Below are 21,982 nucleotides of genomic sequence, written 5' to 3'. Positions count from 1 at the left end.
CGATACATCTGTAAGAGACATATATTAGTTATAGATTCCTTACCTTAGAATTAACCCCAGGCGTTAAACTGGGTGGGGAAATTATTTTCTCAGCAGTACTCTTGTGTGTTGGTAGGTGGCGTCGGTCGACTCCACGTTCGCCGCCGGTGTCGTGATCGCCGGGATGACATCACAGTATCTACTTAGATGCCGCCCCTGCGCGCTGACGTCTGTTCTTTAACACGACATTCCACACCAGAAGCGCTGAGCCATGCGAGACACTGACCACTGGTGCACAAAATTGGGCCCTGCAAGTGAGTTCCTAGCCCTAGAAGTCAGTTTGTAGAATGGGGAGATTGGGCGGTGCAGTAAGGAATCTTAAACTAATTTATGTCTCTTACAGATATATCATTACCGGAGGTAAGTAACTTGTTCATCTGAAAGAGGCTAGTTATAGATTCCATACCTTAAAATACATACCCCAGCAATACCAACCCCGGGAAGGGTCTGGAAACTAAGTTCACACCAGAAAGTCATGGAGAACTGAGAACATGTGCAGTGATACCCATGCGGCTGCCTGGCAGATGTCACTGAGGGGGACTCCACGTCCCAAAGCAGTAGTGGCTGCCTTCGCCCCCGGGGAATGGGCGCGCAGTCCTACCGGAGGCTCCTTTTTCGCCAAGGAATAACAAATTTTAATGCAAAGAACAACCCATCAAGAGATGGTCTGTTTTTGCACGGCCCGACCTTTCTTGGTGCCCACATAGCCAACAAAGAGCTGATCGTCTACCCGGAATTGTTTTGTACGATCTAAATAAAATGATAATGCACGTTTTGGATCCAAACGGTGGCGTCTTTCCTCCTCCTTGGAAAGATTTTGGGACAGGAAGACGGTGGGCGAAGTGATGCTCTGTCCTATGTGGAAAGAGGTAACCACTTTGGGTAGAAAAGAAGGCCGAGTTCGAAGGACAACGTTGTCCGGATGGACAGAAAGGAAAGGAGGTTTAGAAGATAGCGCCTGAAGCTTACTCACCCTGCGAGCAGAAGTAATGGCAACCAGAAAAGCAGTTTTAATAGTCAAGAGTATGAGAGTACAATTATCTAGCACCTCGAAAGGAGCGCACATAAGGTAAGTTAAAACAAAAGTCCCACTGGGGCATTACGAAAGGAATAGGAGGAAAAAGGTGAGTAATGCCCTTAAGAAATCTATTTACAATAGGGGATTTGAAAAGAGAAGGCTGATCAGGGCAGCGAAGAAAGGTCGAAATGTCCGAAAGATAGCCTTTAAGGGTGCCCAGAGAGAGCCCTGCTGGGCCAAAGAAAGAGTGACGAGGAGAACCTCAGAAAGAGGGGCAGAAAGAGGATCCACAGCCTTTGCTGTGCACTATGCCACAAATTTGTTCCATCTACAGACGCATACTGTTTTAGTTGAAGGACGCTTGGCTGCCAAGATGACATTACAAACTTCGGGAGGGAGGTTGGAAGCTGTCAATTAACACCGCTCAATCTCCACGCAAGGAGATGGAGGCTGGACAGATTTGGGTGGAGAACTGCCCCCTGCTGCGACAGAAGATCCTCCTGAAGAGACAGTCTGATCGGAGGATTGATGGCCATGTTCAAGAGCTTGGGATACCAGTCTCTTCGTGCCCTGTCCGGAGCCACAAGAATAACTTGGGCCCAGTCGTGATTGATCTTCTTCAGCACTCTGGGCAGAAGTGGTATAGGTAGAAAAGGGGTATAGTAGACCGAAATTCCACTCGCGAAGAAAAGCATTGCCGAGCAAGTGGCACATTGGAAATTCCAATGTGCAGAACCGCTGACATTGCGTGTTCTCTTCGGTGGCAAACAGATCTAACCAAGAGTCTCCCCACTGTGGAAAGAGATCTTGCACCACCTCCGAGTGAAGACGCCATTCGTGAACCATCATGCACTGGCGGCAGAGTTCGTCCGCCCTGGCGTTCAGAGACCCTGCCAGGTGTTGAACTACCAGGGTCATGCCCTGATGTTTGAACCATGTCCAAAGACGAAGAGCCTCTTGACATGGGGTCCATGACCCCACCCCACCCTGTTTGTTGCAGTACCAAATGGCGGTGGTGTTGTCCGTGAACACCTGCACTACTCTTGCTCTGACAGAAGGAAGGAATGCCTTCGGTGCAAGACAAATCGCTCGTAGCTCCAGAAGGTTGATGTGGAGCCCGGACTCTGCCGGAGACCAGAGGCCTCTGATCTCCACCTCTCCCATGTGGAGCCCCATCCCAGGAGTGATGCATCTGTCACCACTGTGAACTCTGGTTGAGGAAGGGAAAAGGATCTGCCATTTACCCAATCTTGATCCGTTAGCCACCACTGCAATTGGTGTGCAGTGCCCTCCAGGATCTGGACGCAATCAGAAAGATTCCCCTAATGCTGCGCCCACTGGAACTTCAGGTCCCACTGCAGAGGCCGCATATGCCACCTGGCATGATCCACCAGCAGGATGTAGGAGGCCATGAGGCCCAGCAGACTCAGGGTCATTCTAACAAAAATCAGGGATATAGGCTGGAACATCTGTATCATAACCCGAATATCCAGGTCTCGCTGCTCGGGAGGATAGACCCGAAACTGTGCTGTGTCAAGAATTGCTCCTATGAAAAGGAGTTTCTGAGAGGGAATTAGGTGCGACTTCGGCAGGTTGATTGTTAACCCCAGCGAATGCAGGAGGTCTGCCATAGTCTAGATGTGGGAGACGATAGCCTGGGGTGAGTCCGCCTTCAACAGCCAGTCGTCGAGTTAGGGAAGACTGGAACCCCTGATTTGCGCAAATGAGCTACGACCACTGCCATCAAAGGGAGCATGGTAAACTGAAAACGCTTGTGGCCTACTATGAACCGCAGGTAGCGCCGGTGGGCAGGCAAGACGGGGAGGTGAAAATAAGCGTCCTGCAAGTCAAATGCTACCATCCAGTCTCCAGGGTCGAGGGCAGACAGGACCTGAGCCAATGTCAACATTTTGAACTTCTCCTTCCTTAGGAAGCGGATGACGTCCCTGAGATCCAAGACAGGATGCAGGCCTTTGTCCTTCTTGGGTACCAGGAAGTGGTGAGAATAACAACCACGACCTACTTCTGGCACAGGGACTCACTCGATGGCTTCCTTGGCCAAGAGAGCCATAACTTCCTGACGGAGAAGGGCCAAGTGATCCTCCGACACGCGATGGAGTGTTGGTGGCATGGAGGGAGGGCTAGTCTTGAAGGAGAGGGAGTGACCCCTTCTGACTACGATCTGGATAATCCACCTGTCCGACGTGATGTTTTGCCAGTGGGGGAGGTGATGGTAGGTACTGCCGCACACTGGCAACTGATGGCCCTCAAAAGTCAGACTAGGAAGGTTTGGAGGCAGCTGCAGTGGGGGCATTGGTGGACTGACCCGCCTTCTGGCCCCCGGACCCACGATGCTGGGTCCCACATCCCCGGACACAAAGAGTCTGGGTGGCCTGTGTGGCCCTGTGGCTCTGGGTGGAACGTGGTGGGGCACCCCTTCCGTGGCCGCGAAAGGGGCAAAAGGCAGACTGCATGGGTGAGAAGTTGCTGCAAGGCCAAAGGACCTCGCTGTAGCCCTAGAGTCCTTGAAGCGCTCGAGCGCATTATCTGCCTTGTCACCAAACAGCCGACGGACATCAAAAAGCATGTCCAAAAGAGTAGATTGGACATCCCCCGAAAATCCATAGGTCCTCAGCCAGGCGTAGCACCTCAGGGCTACCGATGTGGAAATCATCCTGCCCAGCGAGTCGGCGATATCCAGACCACACCGGATGGTGAACTTTGCTGTATCTTGATCCTCGATTCAGAAAAGGGGGTGGTGATGGACAGAGCATCTGAATTAAGCAGAACACTCCTACCCAGTCAAAAGATCAGGGCTTGATCCATCACCGTTTTAGTCTGTCCCTGGCCAAGTGCATCATGGGAACAGGTCAGAAACCGGTCCCCGGAAGCTTGTTTCCTTTCCAGTAAAGAATTGGCTTGGTAGTTTGGTCTGCCGTGTTCCCATGATGCACTGGGCCAGGGACAGACTAATTTGCATGTAGCCAGGTTCTGAACTGGGATGGTGCAGTGAGCTAAAAAACGGTGATGGATCAAGCCCTGATCTTTTGACTGGGTAGGAGTGTTCTGCTTAATTCAGATACTCTGTCCATCACCACCCCCCTTTTGAATCGTTTTGGCCACCACAAGTGTGGAAGGGTATGCTCAGATGTGAGTCCCTTGCTCACTGCACCATCAGGATTCAAGCAAGCCGGGCCGAAGACGGCTGTAATGCCAGAAACCGGTCCCCGGAAGCTTGTTTCCTTTCCAGTAAAGAATTGGCTTGGTAGTTTGGTCTGCCCTGTTCCCATGATGCACTGGGCCAGGGACAGACTAATATGCATGTAGCCAGGTTCTGAACTGGGATGGTGCAGTGAGCTAAAAAACGGTGATGGGTCAAGCCCTGATCTTTTGACTGGGTAGGAGTGTTCTGCTTAATTCAGATACTCTGTCCATCACCACCCCCCTTTTGAATCGTTTTGGCCACCACAAGTGTGGAAGGGTATGCTCAGATGTGAGTCCCTTGCTCACTGCACCATCAGGATTCAAGCAAGCCGGGCCGAAGACGGCTGTAATGCCAGAAACCGGTCCCCGGAAGCTTGTTTCCTTTCCAGTAAAGAATTGGCTTGGTAGTTTGGTCTGCCCTGTTCCCATGATGCACTGGGCCAGGGACAGACTAATTTGCATGTAGCCAGGTTCTGAACTGGGATGGTGCAGTGAGCTAAAAAACGGTGATGGATCAAGCCCTGATCTTTTGACTGGGTAGGAGTGTTCTGCTTAATTCAGATACTCTGTCCATCACCACCCCCCTTTTGAAGCATCTTGATCCTCAGCAAAAGTGCGGGCGAGCACGGCCCGGGCCTCCTCCGGGCACTGTGGCAGCACTTGCGCAACCGTGTCCCACACCGAATGAGTGTAACGGCCCAAGAGACATGAATTGTTCACCGACCGCAGTCCTACGCTGGTGGAAGAAAACATCTTCTTGCCAAATTGGTCCAGCTTCTTGGATTCCCTATCTTGAGGAGCTGTAGGGATAGTGATTCCTTTCGAGGATGAGGCTTGGACCACCAGGCTCTCGGGGGTAGGGTGTTGGGAGAGGAAAAGCAGGTCGCCCTGGGCCTGGTGGTGGCGTCGGGCAATCATCCTATCCACAGGGGCCCCTTTGCTGGGCTTGAACCAGGAGCCCAGAAGCACTTCAGTGAGTGCCTCATTGAAAAGCAGCAATGGCTCCGAAGTGGCTGCTGCCGCCTGAAGCACCTCAGTCAGGAGGTTAGTCCTGGCTGATAATGTAGGAAGCTCAAGGCCCAAGGCCTCAGCCACCCAACACAAAGAGGAGACTCCCTCCTCCGTGGCCACAGTAGGGGGAGAAAGCATACCAAGGTCTGGGGAGGTATCCAGACCACTGGCCTCACCCAACTCCACTCTCCTGTCCAGCTCTTCAAGCTGGTCCTCCTCTGCTCCCCCCCAGCTGCACACAGCACTGTTGTGAAGGCCTCGGTAGCACCTACCGCCAACTCACCAAAAATGGCCCCGGGAGGGCAGTCCTTAACCCATGTATCTCCCTGGCAGGTCCGGCAGCAGGCGCCTGCCGCTGCGTGGCAGTCACAGTGGTCTGATATCAGACTAGCTTCTAGGGTGCAGTCTCTAGCAATGAGGGGCAACAGTGCCTTCACCCAAGCGTCGGCAGGTGTAGATGGGGAAGTCATGGTCAGCGCTGCTGGCTCCCCACAACGCCAGCACAGCCCAGCCCTCACACAGCCCGGTCTTGAGTAAGGCTTTACCTTCCCACCGGTCCCAGCGCCCTGCCCCCAACTCCCTCCTCAGCTCCAGGGAAGCGGAGCACAACGGCAGGTGGATTCAGGTCAGTCCCGGCAAGTGCCAACCACGTCTCGCCTCTAGTGATGTCGTTCGCAAGGATAGCGCTGCTCCGACTCTCTCCTACATCCTCACTCAGGCCGCCATCTTGCGAGGCCTGCCGTATCTCTGCAGCAGCGTGTACAGGGCCCCAGCGAGTATCTGTTCATTGGCGGTGCCATTGCTCTCCTGCTGTCACGTTTCAGCAGCAGAGCACTCCAGGCATAATCAGGTAGCAAATTTGGGTTACGATCCTCCCATCCAGGCCTCACTCAGGTGTGTCCATCTTGCTAGCCAGCTCTCTGGTCCCCCAGTAGCTGGATCATTCACTCACAATCTTCTTTTCAAAATACTGCAAATCTCAGTCCTCACAATAAGGTAGAACCTAATCCCAGTTCAAGAAGACAATATTACAAAATAAGGGAGTAAAAGTTTTGATGGATCTGTAGAATGAAAACGGATAAGCAGCTTTTTCAGTTATTTTAAGGGTTCTGCCTCAGCCCTCCTTGTTTAAATCACCTACTGCGAAGAGATTTCTTAAATAATTACAGCATATGTTTCCATTGAAGCTCTTTGTGAGGCCACAGCGGGAGTTAAATTTCGTTCTCACTTTTCCAATGTGCAAGCCTTCTGAGCCAATGCACGGTTATCCACGTCATCTGTTGACCCTGAAAATACTCAAACTTAAAATCTGTAATCCTGCTATTCTCATAACTGTAACTAAGCTTTCAACAGAGCATAGCCAGGTTGATCACATATGAGATGGAGGAACTCAAAACTTTGGGCCAAATATCATTGAGAGGTCACAATCTAGAATACCACTTGAGCAAATCACAGAGGTACACTAAGCTATACCTCACAAAAAGCATCAATAAGGCATCAAATCTAGCAAGCAGTTATTTAATATCTGAAGCCAAGCCTTGCATCCCACTTGAAATAATTCTTCCCTTAGCTAATATCTACCTCTAAAACATATTAAACATGTCTCTTACAAAGGGAACTGTTCATGGAACCTGTAAAAGAAAACCATCACATATCTCTGGAACAAACCAACTGCAAAACCATAAGGTATAGTGATTCACCAGCTGATCTCCGGCAAAATCATGGAAAGAGAGGTGGCTAGTCCAACATGTGGAACAAAACAAACTTCTACATGATATAAATGTTCTTGCAACCATCAGAGATCTTTTTATCATCCTAAGTGAAGGAAACAAGATTCATAGATACTCCTCAAACAATATATACATATCAATCAGGGTTGTTGAAGTGCAACTACTCACCCGTGAGGGTCTCAAGGCACTGGGGGGGGGGGGGGCAGCTCCGTTGAGGGTCATCCGAAGAGCCAGGTCATGAGGTCCTAATGGATGGGGATCAGCTATAAAGCCAGGTCTGTAGGTCGTTCCTGAACTGAGACAGTGTGGGTGCTTGTCGGAGGTGGAGGTCGTTCAAGGCCTTTGTTGCGAGGTAGGAGAAGGACTTTCTTCCTGTTATGGTCCTGTGGATGCAAGGGACGCTGGCCAGCGAGAGGTTGGCCGATGGGAGGTGTCTTTTGGGTGAGTGGAAGAAGAGGCGGCTGTTCAGGTATATTGGACTGGGAGCCAGTGGAGATCGCGGACGTGTTGGGTGATGTGGCTGAGGCAGGGGATGTTGAGGATTAGTCTGGCTGCGGCGTTCTGGACAGTCTGGAATTTGTGCAGGAGATTCTTATTGATTCCGGCATAGAGCGCGTTACCGTAGTCAAGTCTGCTACTGATGAGCGCGTGCGTGATGGTTTTTGGGGATTCGGGTGGGATCCATCTGAAAGTTTTTCGAAGCATGCGGAAGGTGTTGAAGCAGGACTAGCATAAGGCATTGATCTGGCGGTTCATTTTGAACGATGAGTCCAGTATTATGCCGAGGTTTTGTGAGTGGTCCGTCGTGGTGGGGGGATTTCCTAGGTTAGGGGCTACCAGGAGTCGTCCCATGTGGTGGGGGTGGAACCCTGTCCCGTGCAAAGGAGGTGGAGCCAAGGATGATGACTTCTGTTTTCGCGGAGTTGGGTTTCAGGCACGTGTTCTTCATCCAGGTGGCGACGGCTTTCATCCCTTCTTGGAAGTTGTGTTTGGTAATGTTGGGTTCATTGGTGAGAGAGAGGATGATCTGGGTGTTCTCGGAGTAGGTGATGATGCTCAGCCTGTGTTTTCGGACAATGGTTGCGAGTGGTGCCATGTAGATGTTGAAGAGGGTGGGGCTGAGGGAGGAGCCCTGGGGCACTCCACAGTTGGTCTCTGTCAGTTCCAAGAGGTAGGGTGGGAGTCTGACTCACTGGGTTCAGCTGGTGAGGTATGAGCATATCCAGTTGAGGGCCTTGTGTTTAATGCCGGCGTCTCGGAGTCTGGTGGCTAGGGTGCGGTGTGAGACAGTGTTGAAAGCAGCCGAGAGGTCCAGGAGGATGAGGGCTGCTGATTTGCCCCGGTCGAGGAGGGAGGGGATGTTGTCGGTGGGTGCGACTATAGCGGTCTCAGTGAGGTGGTTGCTGCGGAATCTGGATTGGAAAATGTCCAGGACATTGTTAGTTTCAATGAAATTTGCTAGCTGGGTGTTGCCTGCCGTGTGGACTACAAAATAAATTTAGACAAATGGTATGCACTGCCCCCAACGGCGCAAAATGTGGGAAGACTGCTTAGGTAGGGGCAGGGCTAACAGCATAACTGAAAGATACACCCAGTGCCAAGTATCCGCTAAGCATGGCTCCGCACTCTGGAGATAGAGATCCTGGACAAGGGACCCAATGTCTCTGCCCTCAAAGACCATGTGAAAAGGGCTTTGATCATGTACAGTGGGTGCTCAGGACACTGTGTATAGCTTTTGTCCACACTGTACACCCTGTCTCTTTGGTCTCAGTGTCAACATGGAAATGAACTATATCTATTATTTTATTTTTCAAAGTTCTTAAATTGTTTGGTGGAACGCCAGTAAAGGAACTCATTATTATATTTTTTTTTAATCATTTTGAGTTGTGATCATTTTGTCAGCACCTTTCCTCATTCACAGCCCATCCATTCACAGCTCATCAACCTCATACTGTCATCCAAGAATTGGACATACTATTCTCTCCCTTAATTCCACAGGGGTCAAAGTATGCTCTCCCGGCCACTATGTGTGCTCCATAATTTTTCTGTCTTGACACAGGGTTCCTGAACCACCCACATCAGAAGATGAAACAAAATTTTCAATCTGAAACAACCAGTCAGATTGTTGCTGTCTGTGACATATGTAAACACTAACGTGGCCAGAAGGAAAACAATGTCTCACCCAATTAGATTCATAAAAATGTTTAATTTGTGTTTCACAAACCAGAAGTTTGCATACAAGATAACTATTAAAAATATTTGAAAGAGGCGCGACTCAGCACCCACTCATTGTCATGGTTTCTAGTAATATGCAAGTCAATTCAACGTATGCAGTTTAATCACATAATGCACAGACTCAAACATTAAAGTTTTTAAGAAAAATTAGGTTTGAGTGTGCACTATGTGAATCAGTTGTGGTTGAACTGCATACTTTGAATTGACATGCATATTACTAGAACCATGATAATGAGTGGGTGCTGAGTCACGCTTCTTTCAAATGTTGATGGAGTTTCTCCTGTTTGAAAGAGTAAGATGACTGATCTTCCAGACTCGTGCACCCCGATATTTGAATACAACCATAACCTATTATAGTGATACGTGGGATTTCACTTTGCCTCAGTCTCTCCTTTGTAAATCACTAACTATTGAAAATAGTTTGAAGCTCCATATGTCGTATAGAGCCATTACCCACAAATTCCTATCACTGTATGTTTTAGGCACACTGTTCCTGCCAAAGCCTCTCAGTTGATATCTGCTGGTTTTGTCTGTTGACCTACCCTCCCAGTGCTTACCTCAGACTAGTTACCTCTGCATGCCCCACACCACCACTACCTTTCTCACCAACACTCCAATACACACACACAGCACTACTGCCACAAACACAAGGCGCTATGTACACCCATCACAACACAGGTCGCATACAACAATTTATAGCTCAGACCTATTTGCTTTGCCAATTATTGTTCCTAACTTTCATGTAGTCACTTTCTTGTGAATTGCTATTTAAATGTTTAAACCATACTTACTGTTGTACGTAGACCTGGAATTTGAGTTGAATGGAATACTCCATTTCTGGGTCTGGCCTTGGGCCTAGACGATTCTATGGATTTCTCCTGAAGTCTTTTTGCCTTCTATTGAATAAAAGAGGAACACAATTACACTTTGAGATGATTAGAAGACATTAACAAATATGAAAAAGATAATATCATGAAATTCATCCTATATGTGTCCATCTCAAATCCTTGCACATATGTGCACACAGGTGCATGCAATATATTTACAAGGTTAAAATAACAGATATCATATCATCAAATAATCAATGCACATATCACTTCACCTAGTTACTTAGATGTTCACAAGAAAGGACCCTGAGGAGATGGGAAGTATTTCACAATTACTTGCAACAACACAGTTTTATGTACTATACATAATTAACATTAATTCACTTTAGATATAACATCAACAGTTAAAACAGATGAACAAGTATGTCTAGAATACTAGACAAGCAATATAATGCAGAAGCTCCAGATATGTTGAGGACCCCCTGAAGGTTTCAACACTGATTATGTTACTCAGGTTTTCTGTGGGACATAATCTGCTGGTAATTATTTATCAGACGTGGTACTAGTTTGCAGTAACTGACATTTATTTACATTTATATCTGTTCACCCTGTTACGTACATACCAGGTATGATAGAAATTGCTATTCTGTTATACATCTCTGTTCTGTTGTTTTTATTAAGGAGGCTTCTGAACATTTAATCATCGTTTGACATTGCTAGTACATTTTCACCTTCACCTTTTAGCTGGTTTAATATTCTCATTTCACATTTCAATAAGGCCGCTGCCGTTGACACTAAATCGCTTGCACCTTGAATAAGTCCTATTTCGTTTTCTTATCCTGAGATGAAGTTGATCTCACGAGTCTCGCTCCACCGCATTTATTTCTAATGGGCACTAGGAGCATGCCACACTAGAGAATTGAACACGTATGCAGAGAGACGCGTTTTGCACGGTGTACGAGTAAGTATTGGAATATGGGATATGCCGAACGCCGGTCATGCCCTTCTCGCGTGCCTTGAGGCACCATTTGTTTTTTCACTTTGCTCCGGTTTACCATTAACGGGCACTCTTAAGTTTGTTTTTAGGTCTCGCCTGGCGTTGCAGCGCAAATCGCTGCACCCTATGTGAGGGCTTCTTGTAATCGATACAATTTCAGAAGTGGACTTAAGCAACGTCCTTCTTTTTCATTGGCTTGCGTAAGTGTTTATGTTAAACGATGGCGCGCGATTGCCAATCAGGCTTTTGGGTTACCGTCTTGTCCACTTTTAGGACAGCCCATTTGGACAGCCCGGCACCATTTTTGTTCCCGTGACATAGGAAGGTCGCGCGCGCTTGTTAAAATATACGTCTATTTTCATTTGGTAGATACAGCGCAGCACTGGGCTCACTCAAAGCACGCCGTTCACAGGAGGCATTGGAGGCCTGAGGAGGGGGGAGCGGGCACCTTTGCCAGCAGATCCCAGCCGACTTGGGCGCACTGCTCTCCTCCCCTCACGCTGCATATGTTTGCTCACACTCTGTCCCCATAGCTAGCCTTGCAACCTGACGTGAGGCTGATCCAGAGCTCCATGTGGCGTGCACTGGGGTGGCGAGGGCTTTGCTGTTTATAGCTGGGCCGGGCTGTTGGATGTTTGTAGCCGGAAGAGGGGGGCGCCGCTCCCGTCCCACCCTGCACCGTTGTACAGGTTAGTGACAGTGATGCGGCGTTGTGTGAGGGTGAGTGTGGCCGGAGGGTTGATTGGACCATATTATGCATCTCCTCGGCTGGCACTGGTGCCCAATGCCTGCCAGCTGCCTGTGTGGTGAGTAGCTGGTGCCAGCGAGGGCTCTCGAGTTCCATCTTAGTTTGAGCAGGTTCTGTCGTGATGTGCGCTCTTGTAACGCGCTGTGTACGTTTTCGTGGACATGGCTGTTGTCAGCATTCCTACTTCTCAAGTATGTGGCCTGTCTGCTATGTCAGTTGTGTGTGTAGTGTTGTGCCTCATGTGTGCCCTTCAGGTTATGCGTGTGGTGTGCAGTAGGCAATGCTTACATGCTACTGTGCTGGGCATGTGTGTGATTAGCATGACCATTCATGTAGTGCTCGCCACAAACTACATTTTCTGTTGATAAGTGTTTTTATCATCCACTCAATGGCATTCATGTTAAACGTCTGGAAAGGATGAAAGGCTGCGCTGGCCCCGTGTTATCGGAATCTTTGAGCTGGATGTCACACAGTGCCCTGCAGCAGATGCTCAACCCACTGCGCTTTATCACCAGAATGTCAGCACTGTGCCTTAGAGAGGCCCTCCTTGAGCCAACTTTTATGTAGTATCACAAAATCAATTGTCGAAAATATAAACACATCTTTTCATAAGTATGCTGGGCCTCAATCTGATAGGTGCGTTCCAAACTGCCCCAATGTTTACAGCTAAAACAGCGGATTCACAGAGGGAGTCAAACCGTTGAAGATCAGAGAGCTGGGTGAAGGGCAAAAACTGGAGTTATTGTCTCAGAGACTTAAACAGCAGAGTGCACCCGCCGCCCCCCCCTACCCTCTCAGCATTTTATCCAGTCCACATTTTATCAAAGCACCAGTAGTTAAAATGGGCGCCTCAGACATAATGTGGTGTTGACTCAAAATGGCTCACCGCCAATGAATATTCAGGGCAGAGGAGGCCAATTGGAAACAACTTTTCAAAAGAAGTGGTAATCAGTAGAACAGGAATACAAAAGAATATTTGTGGTTGGAAGACATATTGAAAGGATTTATTGTTGTTGGCGTTCTTTACTTGCATGAGTAACATTATATAATATATATTACACAGAGCCAATGCCCTATCTCATGGGTATGTAAGCGCTTTAAAAATATAATAACTGCATTTAAATAAGAAAATCATAACTGTAAAGCGCATGTTCACAGCTAGATAATACTTATTTTATCAACTATGGAGGGGAAGGAGGCAGAGGCGCAACTAGAGCCAAATTTCAGGGAGGGGCTAATAAAATTTTGGGGGGCGGGCTGATTCTTCCAGCAATATGCAGAGTGGAGATGTAGGGGCTCTAAGAAGGGGTGTAAACACAACAAAGTCTCGCTAGCAAGTACATGGTCTTTTAAAGACCTGCCAAGTACTCATATGTGTGTGCCAGGGAAGCTGTCTCAGCCGGGCTGACACACACAACGGGGGGGGGCTGAAGCCCTTTGAGCCCAATGGGCATTGCGCGCCTGGAAGGAGGAAAGGCCGAGTGGACACCCCCCCACTCAAACTCGTGAGCAGGCAGTCAAACTCAGATCTCATCAGATTGCTGAGCAACCAGACCTTAAAGTGGGTTGCAAACGAGAAAACATTTGCGTTTCTGATGAGAAAAGAGAGACTGCACACCACGTGCACATATTCAAAGTGAATTGGTAAGGTAATAACTTTTAAAGGAGCCGCCAAGGAGAAGGTGTTATAAATGAAAAAGAGGCGGATGCATGTTCAGCTTTAGTTACAACGAAAACTGAAGCTGATATTTATTCATTATGCAAATTGATGTAAATACAAAATACAGTGAGAAAAAAAAAATCCTGCAATTGTTCGGAATTTTTTGGGGGGGGGGCTTGCAAAGGAAATGTGCATAATTACTGGAATTGCAGATTTAGACATGGGAATTTAAAAGGGGGTCTAGACATTTAAAGCACAGTTGGGGTCTGGTTCACAGCTGTCACAGAGGGGCACTGTGGGCACAACCACTGTGGGGCTTGGGGGTCATGAACCTTTCAATACTTCTTATGTTATGCTCCACATTTTAACCTCTGTATTCAGCAAGCTGGTGCAAGCAAAGGCTTGCACCTTACGCAGGGGTTTAAGTGGGCCGGGCCTTGCCAGTGCTCAGCACCGGCAGTTTTATAAAGCAGGTGCCGAACTGTGTCTCTATCTGGCTCTCCATTTTTGCCCTCAAGGTGAAAATAAAATCTTACCTCTGCAGCAGTGCCACCCTTCACTGCCTTTGATGTAACCTCAAAGAGACTCGTTAAAGTCCAACATTTGCATTTTGATACATGTAAAGTTGTTTTCCTATTGAAAATGCAGAAACTTTTTTTAGCAAACAACTGAATTTACGAACTACGGCACTGGGGAAAATCACCCAGGTAAAAAAACCAGAAACCAAATAAAACCTACAGTCTCGGAGCAGTGCACACAAAGGGGCAGTTCATGTCAGGCCTTGCCTCCTCCTTTCTATGAGGTTCTGACAGCTGCTCATAGTCATACACAACACTCAGCATGTCACAAGAGTTAACACAACCAATAGTACTGCGCTCTAAGGTCTAGGAACCATTTGTTTCCATAGTGCTCCATAATCTGTAATATTCTCTATCAGGGTGCTGACGGCATGCATATGAACAGGTTGTACACCTGTCGTGAGTCGGGAAGGGTGTAGCCTTGCTGATGCTATGTGTGACCCTGGGCAGGTCAGCCAAGCGTCTGTGATTTGAGCTTTACTTAGCTACGCTATAAAAGAGCACATTATCATAAATGTTAAGATCGCTATTGTTGCTAACACTAGCATATGCGCTTTCTTTAACATTGTGTCACCAATCCATAAATGTAACTAAAATTCTCCGGCTGTGATTCTTCCTACAGAGACTGGTATCTCGTTCCCAAGATGACGTATTTCTTTCACATTGCAAGCCATATGTATTTATGTTTAAGAAAACAAAAGGCTGGAAGTGTTTCAATAACTTAAGTGTTGATAAAAGGTGAATTATGTGGCATAAAACAGTATATTTTGTGTAGTTTATGTTACTTAATAAAAACTTTTTTTTATATGTTAATAGTGCCTGGCATGAGGAATAATATAATATTATATTAACATATTTTTTGAGAGGCAATATGGTTTTATATTAAAAAATGTATTTAGTTTTCAATGGCTACATATTTCTCTATCTTTATGTCTATTCCATACAGCTCTCACCCCTATCAATTCACCATGCCACATAATTACAATACACAAATATACTCCACAATAGGTCTTGCATTTGCGAAAGTTTAAGTTATTAGTATTGTAAATGACAATGCCTTTTATTTATGTTTTAAAACCCAAAACATAAATAAAGGGCATTGTCATTTACAATGCGAATAGCTCAAACTCGCGTAAATGCGAGACCTATTGCATTGCAAATGCTTGTTCTTTGATTTTCGCCATCTAACTTTTTGAGCTCCACTTGTCTTATTTTTGGTGCATGTTTATAGACACGCACATTCACTTGTGGTTTAGACACAAAGCATGTCACCATGTCTTTTTCATATCCATTAGTCAAATTGGATTAATTGCATGCTGTGGCTAACTTGGCTTATGTTATCTGTTTTCATTTTTCCTACATGCTTTTCAATGGTCCTTTTGAGCTTTCTATGAAGACTATCCAGCTTTTAATGCAACCTTAAAATTATGTTTTTCACCCAGCACTGAGTATTACAAGGATTTCTTGTTACGTGGACGCATGTGATCACTACGCACCACTCCAGGTTAATTAGGTCACATCATAGTATACTGTTATTTTTGTTTACTTCAAACAGGATGGTTTCCTCATTGTATTTAATTTTCTTCATACCATAGATTTATCCCCTGAAGCAGTGTTTCCCAAACTGTGGTCCGCGGACCCCCAGGGGTCCGTGACACATTCCCAGGGGGTCCGCAGGCAACAGCTTTAAAAGCACAGAAAAGTTTCTTGTATAATTAGCAGCTCTCCAGCAGCAATAAAAGTGTCAAGATAAAGCCAGTGATTAATGTACCTGCTGGAGTGTGAGGAGAGTTTTGTTTAGTGGCAGCTTTGACTTAACTAATGTAGCACAGAGGGTTAATGTGCCTACTGCAAAGAACGTGTAACATGCATTTTAAAAAGGAGCATTTTATGTGCATAGGTTCGTGCTTACTGCTTTTGTCACAGAGATTCTTTTGTTACTGTGCACTTCATAAGTGACAATCAGAATGTAGCAGAGGGACCTATAAACTGTCATCAAAGAGCTGCTTGCAAACTGCATGGTACCAGTTAGTAACTTTTGTTTTTTTCCCAGTTATTCATTATCCTGATGCTGCTAAAGATTTATTTGGGTGGAAATACATTTTTAAGGTTAAAGTCAGTGCTAGCCCCTGTGTTATGTTCTGAATCCTGAGTTTGTGCTTTTCCTGACCAAGCACTCTTTAAACATTTTATATACACACTGTTTTACATGTACGATTCAATGTCTCTATATGTGTGTGATGTAAAGTGCTCTGACATCCTACAATGGTATGAGAGATGCTATAAAACAAATGAAATACATGTGACAGAGGGGCTATTACTTCAATATAAAATACTATGGGCCAGATGTACGATCCGTTTTTATATGCGCGAACGGGTTTGTGAACCCGCTTTCACATGCAAAAACGCATTGGGCCATGTACATTGGGTATTTCGCGGCCTGAAGGGCCAAGCGCCCGAAATGCAGTGGGATGCATAAAAAAGAGGAGGACAATCATGATTTAGAAATGTACTATGGATATTTTTTGCCAACTTGAAACTATGGATTGAAATTCAAATTCATAAAACTTTGAAAAAATATTTGAAAAAATATATGGAATATTCAACTACAAATTTTGGACAACTCTCTTTATTTTGAACGAGTTAACATATAAATCCCTCCACAGGAGTCTGATTGTGCCCTGGGGGACTCACCCTATTCTGGGAACACTACTGCATTAATTCGTTCTTTCTATGCTCCAGACCGGAGAGCGATACCCTGAGATCACATCAAAAGCATATAAAGTCCCCACGTTCATTGAACATTTTCACCAAACACAGGGTTGTGCACATACATGAAACATTTGAAATGTGAAGTTCTCACCTTGTGAATATTTTCCCGGCGTAAGACTGGATCTAGAAACTCAAAAGCTGTACTCCAGCATGAAAGTAGGTGATGTGGGCGTCTCCACATTGAAGTCGCATCAATCTGGAAGTGATGAGTGTGGCCGCATATAAGCGCCTCACTTGCACACTGATGTCAGCTGTTTTCAAAGACTTGTACACACCCTCAGAGAGCCTATCGGCAAATTGGATTGACCAGTTTTTAGACCTCTAGTTTGGGACCTCAGTAGACAAAAAGTCCATTCCGCTTAACAAGGAGGAGGAAGGGCATTGAGGAATCTGCGGTTAGAGTATCCACCAGAAAAAGTCCTATCGAAGGCAAGTAGTTTGTTCTTCTGATGGATACTTCAAATCGCAGTACTTTCACCTTGTGAATAGATACCAAAGCAGTACCTCCCTAGGTGGTGGGTCTGTGGAACTGCTCAGTCCAAAATTTCCTGTAGGATCAAACAGGCAAAATGCCCATCTTGACGGACCTGTCAAGGCAATAGTGCTTTGTGAATGTGTGTAAAGATGGTCACTCAAGCGTAGCAGCAGCAGCCTTGGCTCAAATTGAATGAGCCCTTAATCCTTCAGCTGGCTGGTCTTAGCTAATGAGTATCAGATTTGAATGCAGAAGACTATACACCTAGAGATGGTTCGGTCTGCACTGCCTTGCTTTGCTTTGTTCCTAATACGCTTACAAAGAGTTGATCATCCACTCAGAGATCCCGGTTATGTTTTGTTATGGTATATTGATTGATCCAGTTGTTGAAGTTGTTGATTTCCTTGTCAAGATTGTCTGTGGGGCTGGGTTGATCGATGCTGAGGGCACTGAGCCAGTCTGCTTCTGTGATTTTGTCCTAGCTGTGGCTTGGAATGCTGAACCTGATAAGAGGTGTTGACTTGATGCGAGTAGATTTGGACATGGATAATGGACTGGTCTGTCCATGTGAGTGGTGTTTTGGAGTTGATGCTGTCGCTTGTGCTAAGGATGGAGTTTAGTGTGTGTCCTGTGTGTGTCCTGTGGTGTGTGTTGGTTCTGTGACGAGCTGGGTGAGTCAGATTTTGCTCAGGCTTTCAAGGAGTGCTGTGAAGCACGGGTCATTTCAGTCTCACAGGTGAAAGTTGAGGTCACAGAGGAGTCGATGGTGAGTGGAACAACAAAGTTGATGAGTTAAGTAAAGGTGGCTTGTGCTCTGGGTGGTCGGTAGGCGAGGGTTCCGGTTAGGGTGATTTTTTTTGAGATTTGCTGCTTGAAGTGCAGGTGTTCCATGAATGGGGTGGTGTGCTCTGTGGATGTTGTGCATTTGATGGATTCCTTGTAGATGATAACAAGTCCTTCTCCTGGCTTGTAAAGGAGGCCCTGCAGAATGATCTTTTAGCCCGCTGGGATTGCTGTAGGAATGTTGGGAGCCGATAAGGGGTTGAGCCAGGTCTCTTTGATGAAGAGGATGTCGGGTGCATCACAACTCAGCAAGTCCCATATTTCTGATGTGTTTTTGCTGAGTGATTGTGGTACGATCAATGTAAAAACTGAGAGCCATCTTGGGATCCAAACAATGGAGTCTGTCGTCCTCTTTCGAGGAGTGAATTGGACCAAGCCGGGTCGAGGGGGAGACAGCCTGAAAAATGTGTTACCACTTTTACAGAAATGCAGCTCAAGATCTCAACATCAGTTTGTCTGGAAATTGTTTTACATAAAGCGATTGGATCAAGAGCGCCTAGAGGTCATTCATGCAACAAGCTGACATTATTGTCTACATTGCGACCAATAAGAATGTTTTTAGGTCAACAGATTAAATGGGCAGCCGTGCATGGGCTCAACGGGGTGCACATTAGAAAAGTGAGTACCAAGTTTAAGTTTCACTGTGGCATCACAAAGAGCTTCTGCAGAAACATATATTGTAATCTCTTTGAAATCTCATCACCACAGGTGATTTAAACAAGGACGGCTGATATTGAAACCTTAAAAAAGCTGAAAGAGCTGAAAAATAGCCTTTAAAAGTGCCCAACACAAGTCCTTGTTGGGCCAATAAGAAAACAAACAACAACACCTGAGACAGCTTAGCTTGTAGCAGGTCAATCTGGTGGGTAGTACACCAAGCCACAAACTTCTCCCCGCACCTGACAAACACGGATTTCATAGATGAGGGCCTAGCTGCCACAATAATATCAACAACCTCGCGAGGAAGATCAAAGGAAACTAGCTACCGCTGCTCAATCTCCATGTATAGAGGTGTGAAGGGTGGGATGCATGACCCCGCTTTGTTGCTGTGACATAAGATCAAGTTGAAGAGCCAGATTGATCGGAGGACAGATGTTCATGGTCTTAAGGTCTGGATATCATACACTTCTGGCGGAAGCTGGAGCCATTCGGATGAAGTGGGCCCAGTCGGTATGGATCTTCGTCAGAACTTGAGCCAGGAGAGGTAGAAAAAGGGAAGGCATACAGGAGTCCTAATCTCCATTCTAAGCAGAATGTGTCTCCAACAGCCTTCTTGCCCTGGCGGGTCAGTCATTGCTCGAGGCCCATAGCCTCTTGACACAGGACAAAAGACTCCCACACCACCCTGCTTGTTGTAGTATGACATGGTGGTAGTGTTGTCTGTGAGCACCTGCACTATCCTCCCTTTGATAAATGGGAAGAAAGCCTTCAAATCAAAGGGGATTGCCCGCACCTCCAACAAATTGATGTGGGGCAGATTTCCACTGGAGACAAATCCTCTGATCTCCACCTCTCAAAGATGGCCTCCCCATCCCAAAAGTGATGCATCTGTGACCACTGTCAGCACTGGATGGGGAAGGAGAAGAGTCTGCCACTGACCCATTGCAATCTAGCAGCCAGCACTGCAGATCTTTTACAGTCTCCTCCAAAACCTGTATGGAACCTAATAGGTTACCCTGTGGGCGCATGCAGGTGCGGGTGTTGTACTCTGGCATTGCCCATATGCCCACTCCTAAAGGGACAAACCAGTCTTCCTGTCCTACCCCCAGGGGAAGGCAGGGGGGTTTGCCTCCAATTTACCTCTGTGGGGGGCAAAAGCCCACTAGACACCAGGGAGCTCAAAATGGAACCAAATCATAGAAAATAAGGGGGCAGCCTACCCTGACATCCAGGCAGAAGGGGCAATAGTGTCTTTCTGCCCCTCCTCCCAGGGCAGATGGAAAGTGTGTCCAATTTGGGAAGATTTCCCCATATCTGCCCCGGTAGAAAGCCCACCAGATAACAGGTATCTTGCCTTTGAGGCAAAAGAAAATGGCACAGGGAGTGCACTCAGGCATTGTCCTCAACCCAAAAGGGAGAAATCAGTATCCTGCAAGCCCCCACCCTCAGAGGCAGACAGGGGTTTTCCCCTCAATTAGCCCCTGTGGGGGGGCAGAAAGCCCACTAGACACCAGGGGACTCTAAAACCGGTGCCAAAACAAACATAAGACATGGCATACCCGAGACATACCGTGGCATCAAGCCATACCCCTACCCCAGAAGAGGCGCTAATGTCTTTCTGTCATCCGGACAGATAGGAAGTTTGTCCCAGTTCAGAAGGTTGCCCCAAATCTGTCCCCTCAAGGATAGAAAGCCCACTGAACACCAGGGAGTTTGAATTTAGGGCACAAGAAAGGCGCGTGGACGTCACACTCTGACATTAGGCCACACTCCTACCCCAAAGAGCACAAACCAGTCATTTGTTTCGGCCTCCCATGAGGGCAGAGCAGGATTTTGCCTCCCATTTCCCTCCCAGGGGAGGAGTGGAAAGCTCACTGGAAGACAGGACTTTTTATTTTTAAGAAAATAATGGGGTGGGTCGGGCCCAACCTGACATCAGGACCTACCCTGACCCATAAAGCCTCAACAGTCTTTCTGCTCCCCTGTGGACTATAACATCCCATCCCACAGGCACGCAAGAGAACATGTGATTCTTTTTGGTGTTGTTTTTACATTTAGCCAGGAGAGTGGAGCTAATCCTAATATCGTCCCACTTGCCATGGTGAATGGCTGCACTTTTGCCAGTGGCCAGAGCTGCTGACTCCGGAGCACGGGACTTGTGGTTCAATCCTCAGCGCCGGTAGCAGCTCAGCATCATGTGATTCTAGGCAATAGCTTACTTAATCTCCCCGATGGCTCCCAGTGCCTGGATAAGCTTAAGGGTGATAATTTGCGCTTAACAAATATGGAATTATTAGTTGAGCTTGGGTAGGCCGCTACATGGAGAAAACTACCAGACCCAAGCATTTTAAGAAGCAAGACATCGTGGGGAGCTCTGCGTGGTATGCCTTGCGTGGTGCCATAATGTTTTCTTACCCACAATATTCTGCATGCCTCAAATTCTGCCTCAAATTCTGCCTAAAATCATGTATTTTCCTTTTTTATTTTTGTGATGTAAATTTCCAGAATACACAGGGATCTACAAAATTCCTACTATCCAGCATTTCCTCACTTGTTCCGATAAAAACACTATCCTTCTTGTATGGGTGTACCTACAGTCTACAATGGGAAAAGACCCAAATTGTAATGTGGAAACATTTCCTGCCCAAAAACTAACCTGCTCTGGCAATGGGGCTAGCTGCGTTTAATGGGCCTAGGCTTGGCCACCACCTAGGGAAATCTACCAAACCCACATATTTCTGAAAGCTAGACACCTGGGGAAGTTCAGGGTGACATGTTTCATGTGGATCCCATGACTTTTCTTCCCTCAATTCCCTTCAAACCTCAAACTTTGCCTAAGTAACATATTTCCTTGCAAGCAAATCTTGGATTGACAGTGGGACCTTCTCAATGCCAGCACCTAACCTACTATTACTCCCATAATAATTCCCCTTCCGTCTTTATAGGGGTTCGTGTGCACACCGAACAGCACACACTGTCACAGTGCTTGTTCCCTCAGGAACTCGACAATTCAAATACAAAAGCACGGGTGCACCATACCACAACACACAATTCAAAATGGAGCGATTATAAGTGACCGTCCTGAGCTCCACAGAAGCGGCCGCTCCTCACGCTGCTCCCTGCTCTGACCTGGAATCTGGTATCGTAGCGCTATACTGCCAGATTGCTCTTTGCTTGTGAAATCA

At 46.8% G+C, this 21,982-nt stretch overlaps 1 protein-coding gene across 1 annotated transcript in view; it reads right to left on the bottom strand.

The window, feature by feature from the left end:
* The window catches only part of CFAP69 (cilia and flagella associated protein 69), a 599,649-nt gene that overhangs the window by 13,650 nt on the left and 564,017 nt on the right, over positions 1-21,982 (bottom strand). Inside the window, exon 22 of the mRNA XM_078663586.1 lies at positions 10,029-10,133. Within this exon, the coding sequence (XP_078519712.1) occupies positions 10,029-10,133 (105 nt within the window). The remainder of the gene's footprint in view (positions 1-10,028; positions 10,134-21,982) is intronic.

This window comes from Lissotriton helveticus, chromosome 10 (assembly GCF_964261635.1).
Source record: "Lissotriton helveticus chromosome 10, aLisHel1.1, whole genome shotgun sequence".
In the NCBI taxonomy this organism is placed as follows: Eukaryota; Metazoa; Chordata; class Amphibia; order Caudata; family Salamandridae; genus Lissotriton; species Lissotriton helveticus.
Note: the sequence above shows the minus strand (reverse complement) of the source record. Positions and strands in the feature narration are given on the sequence as shown.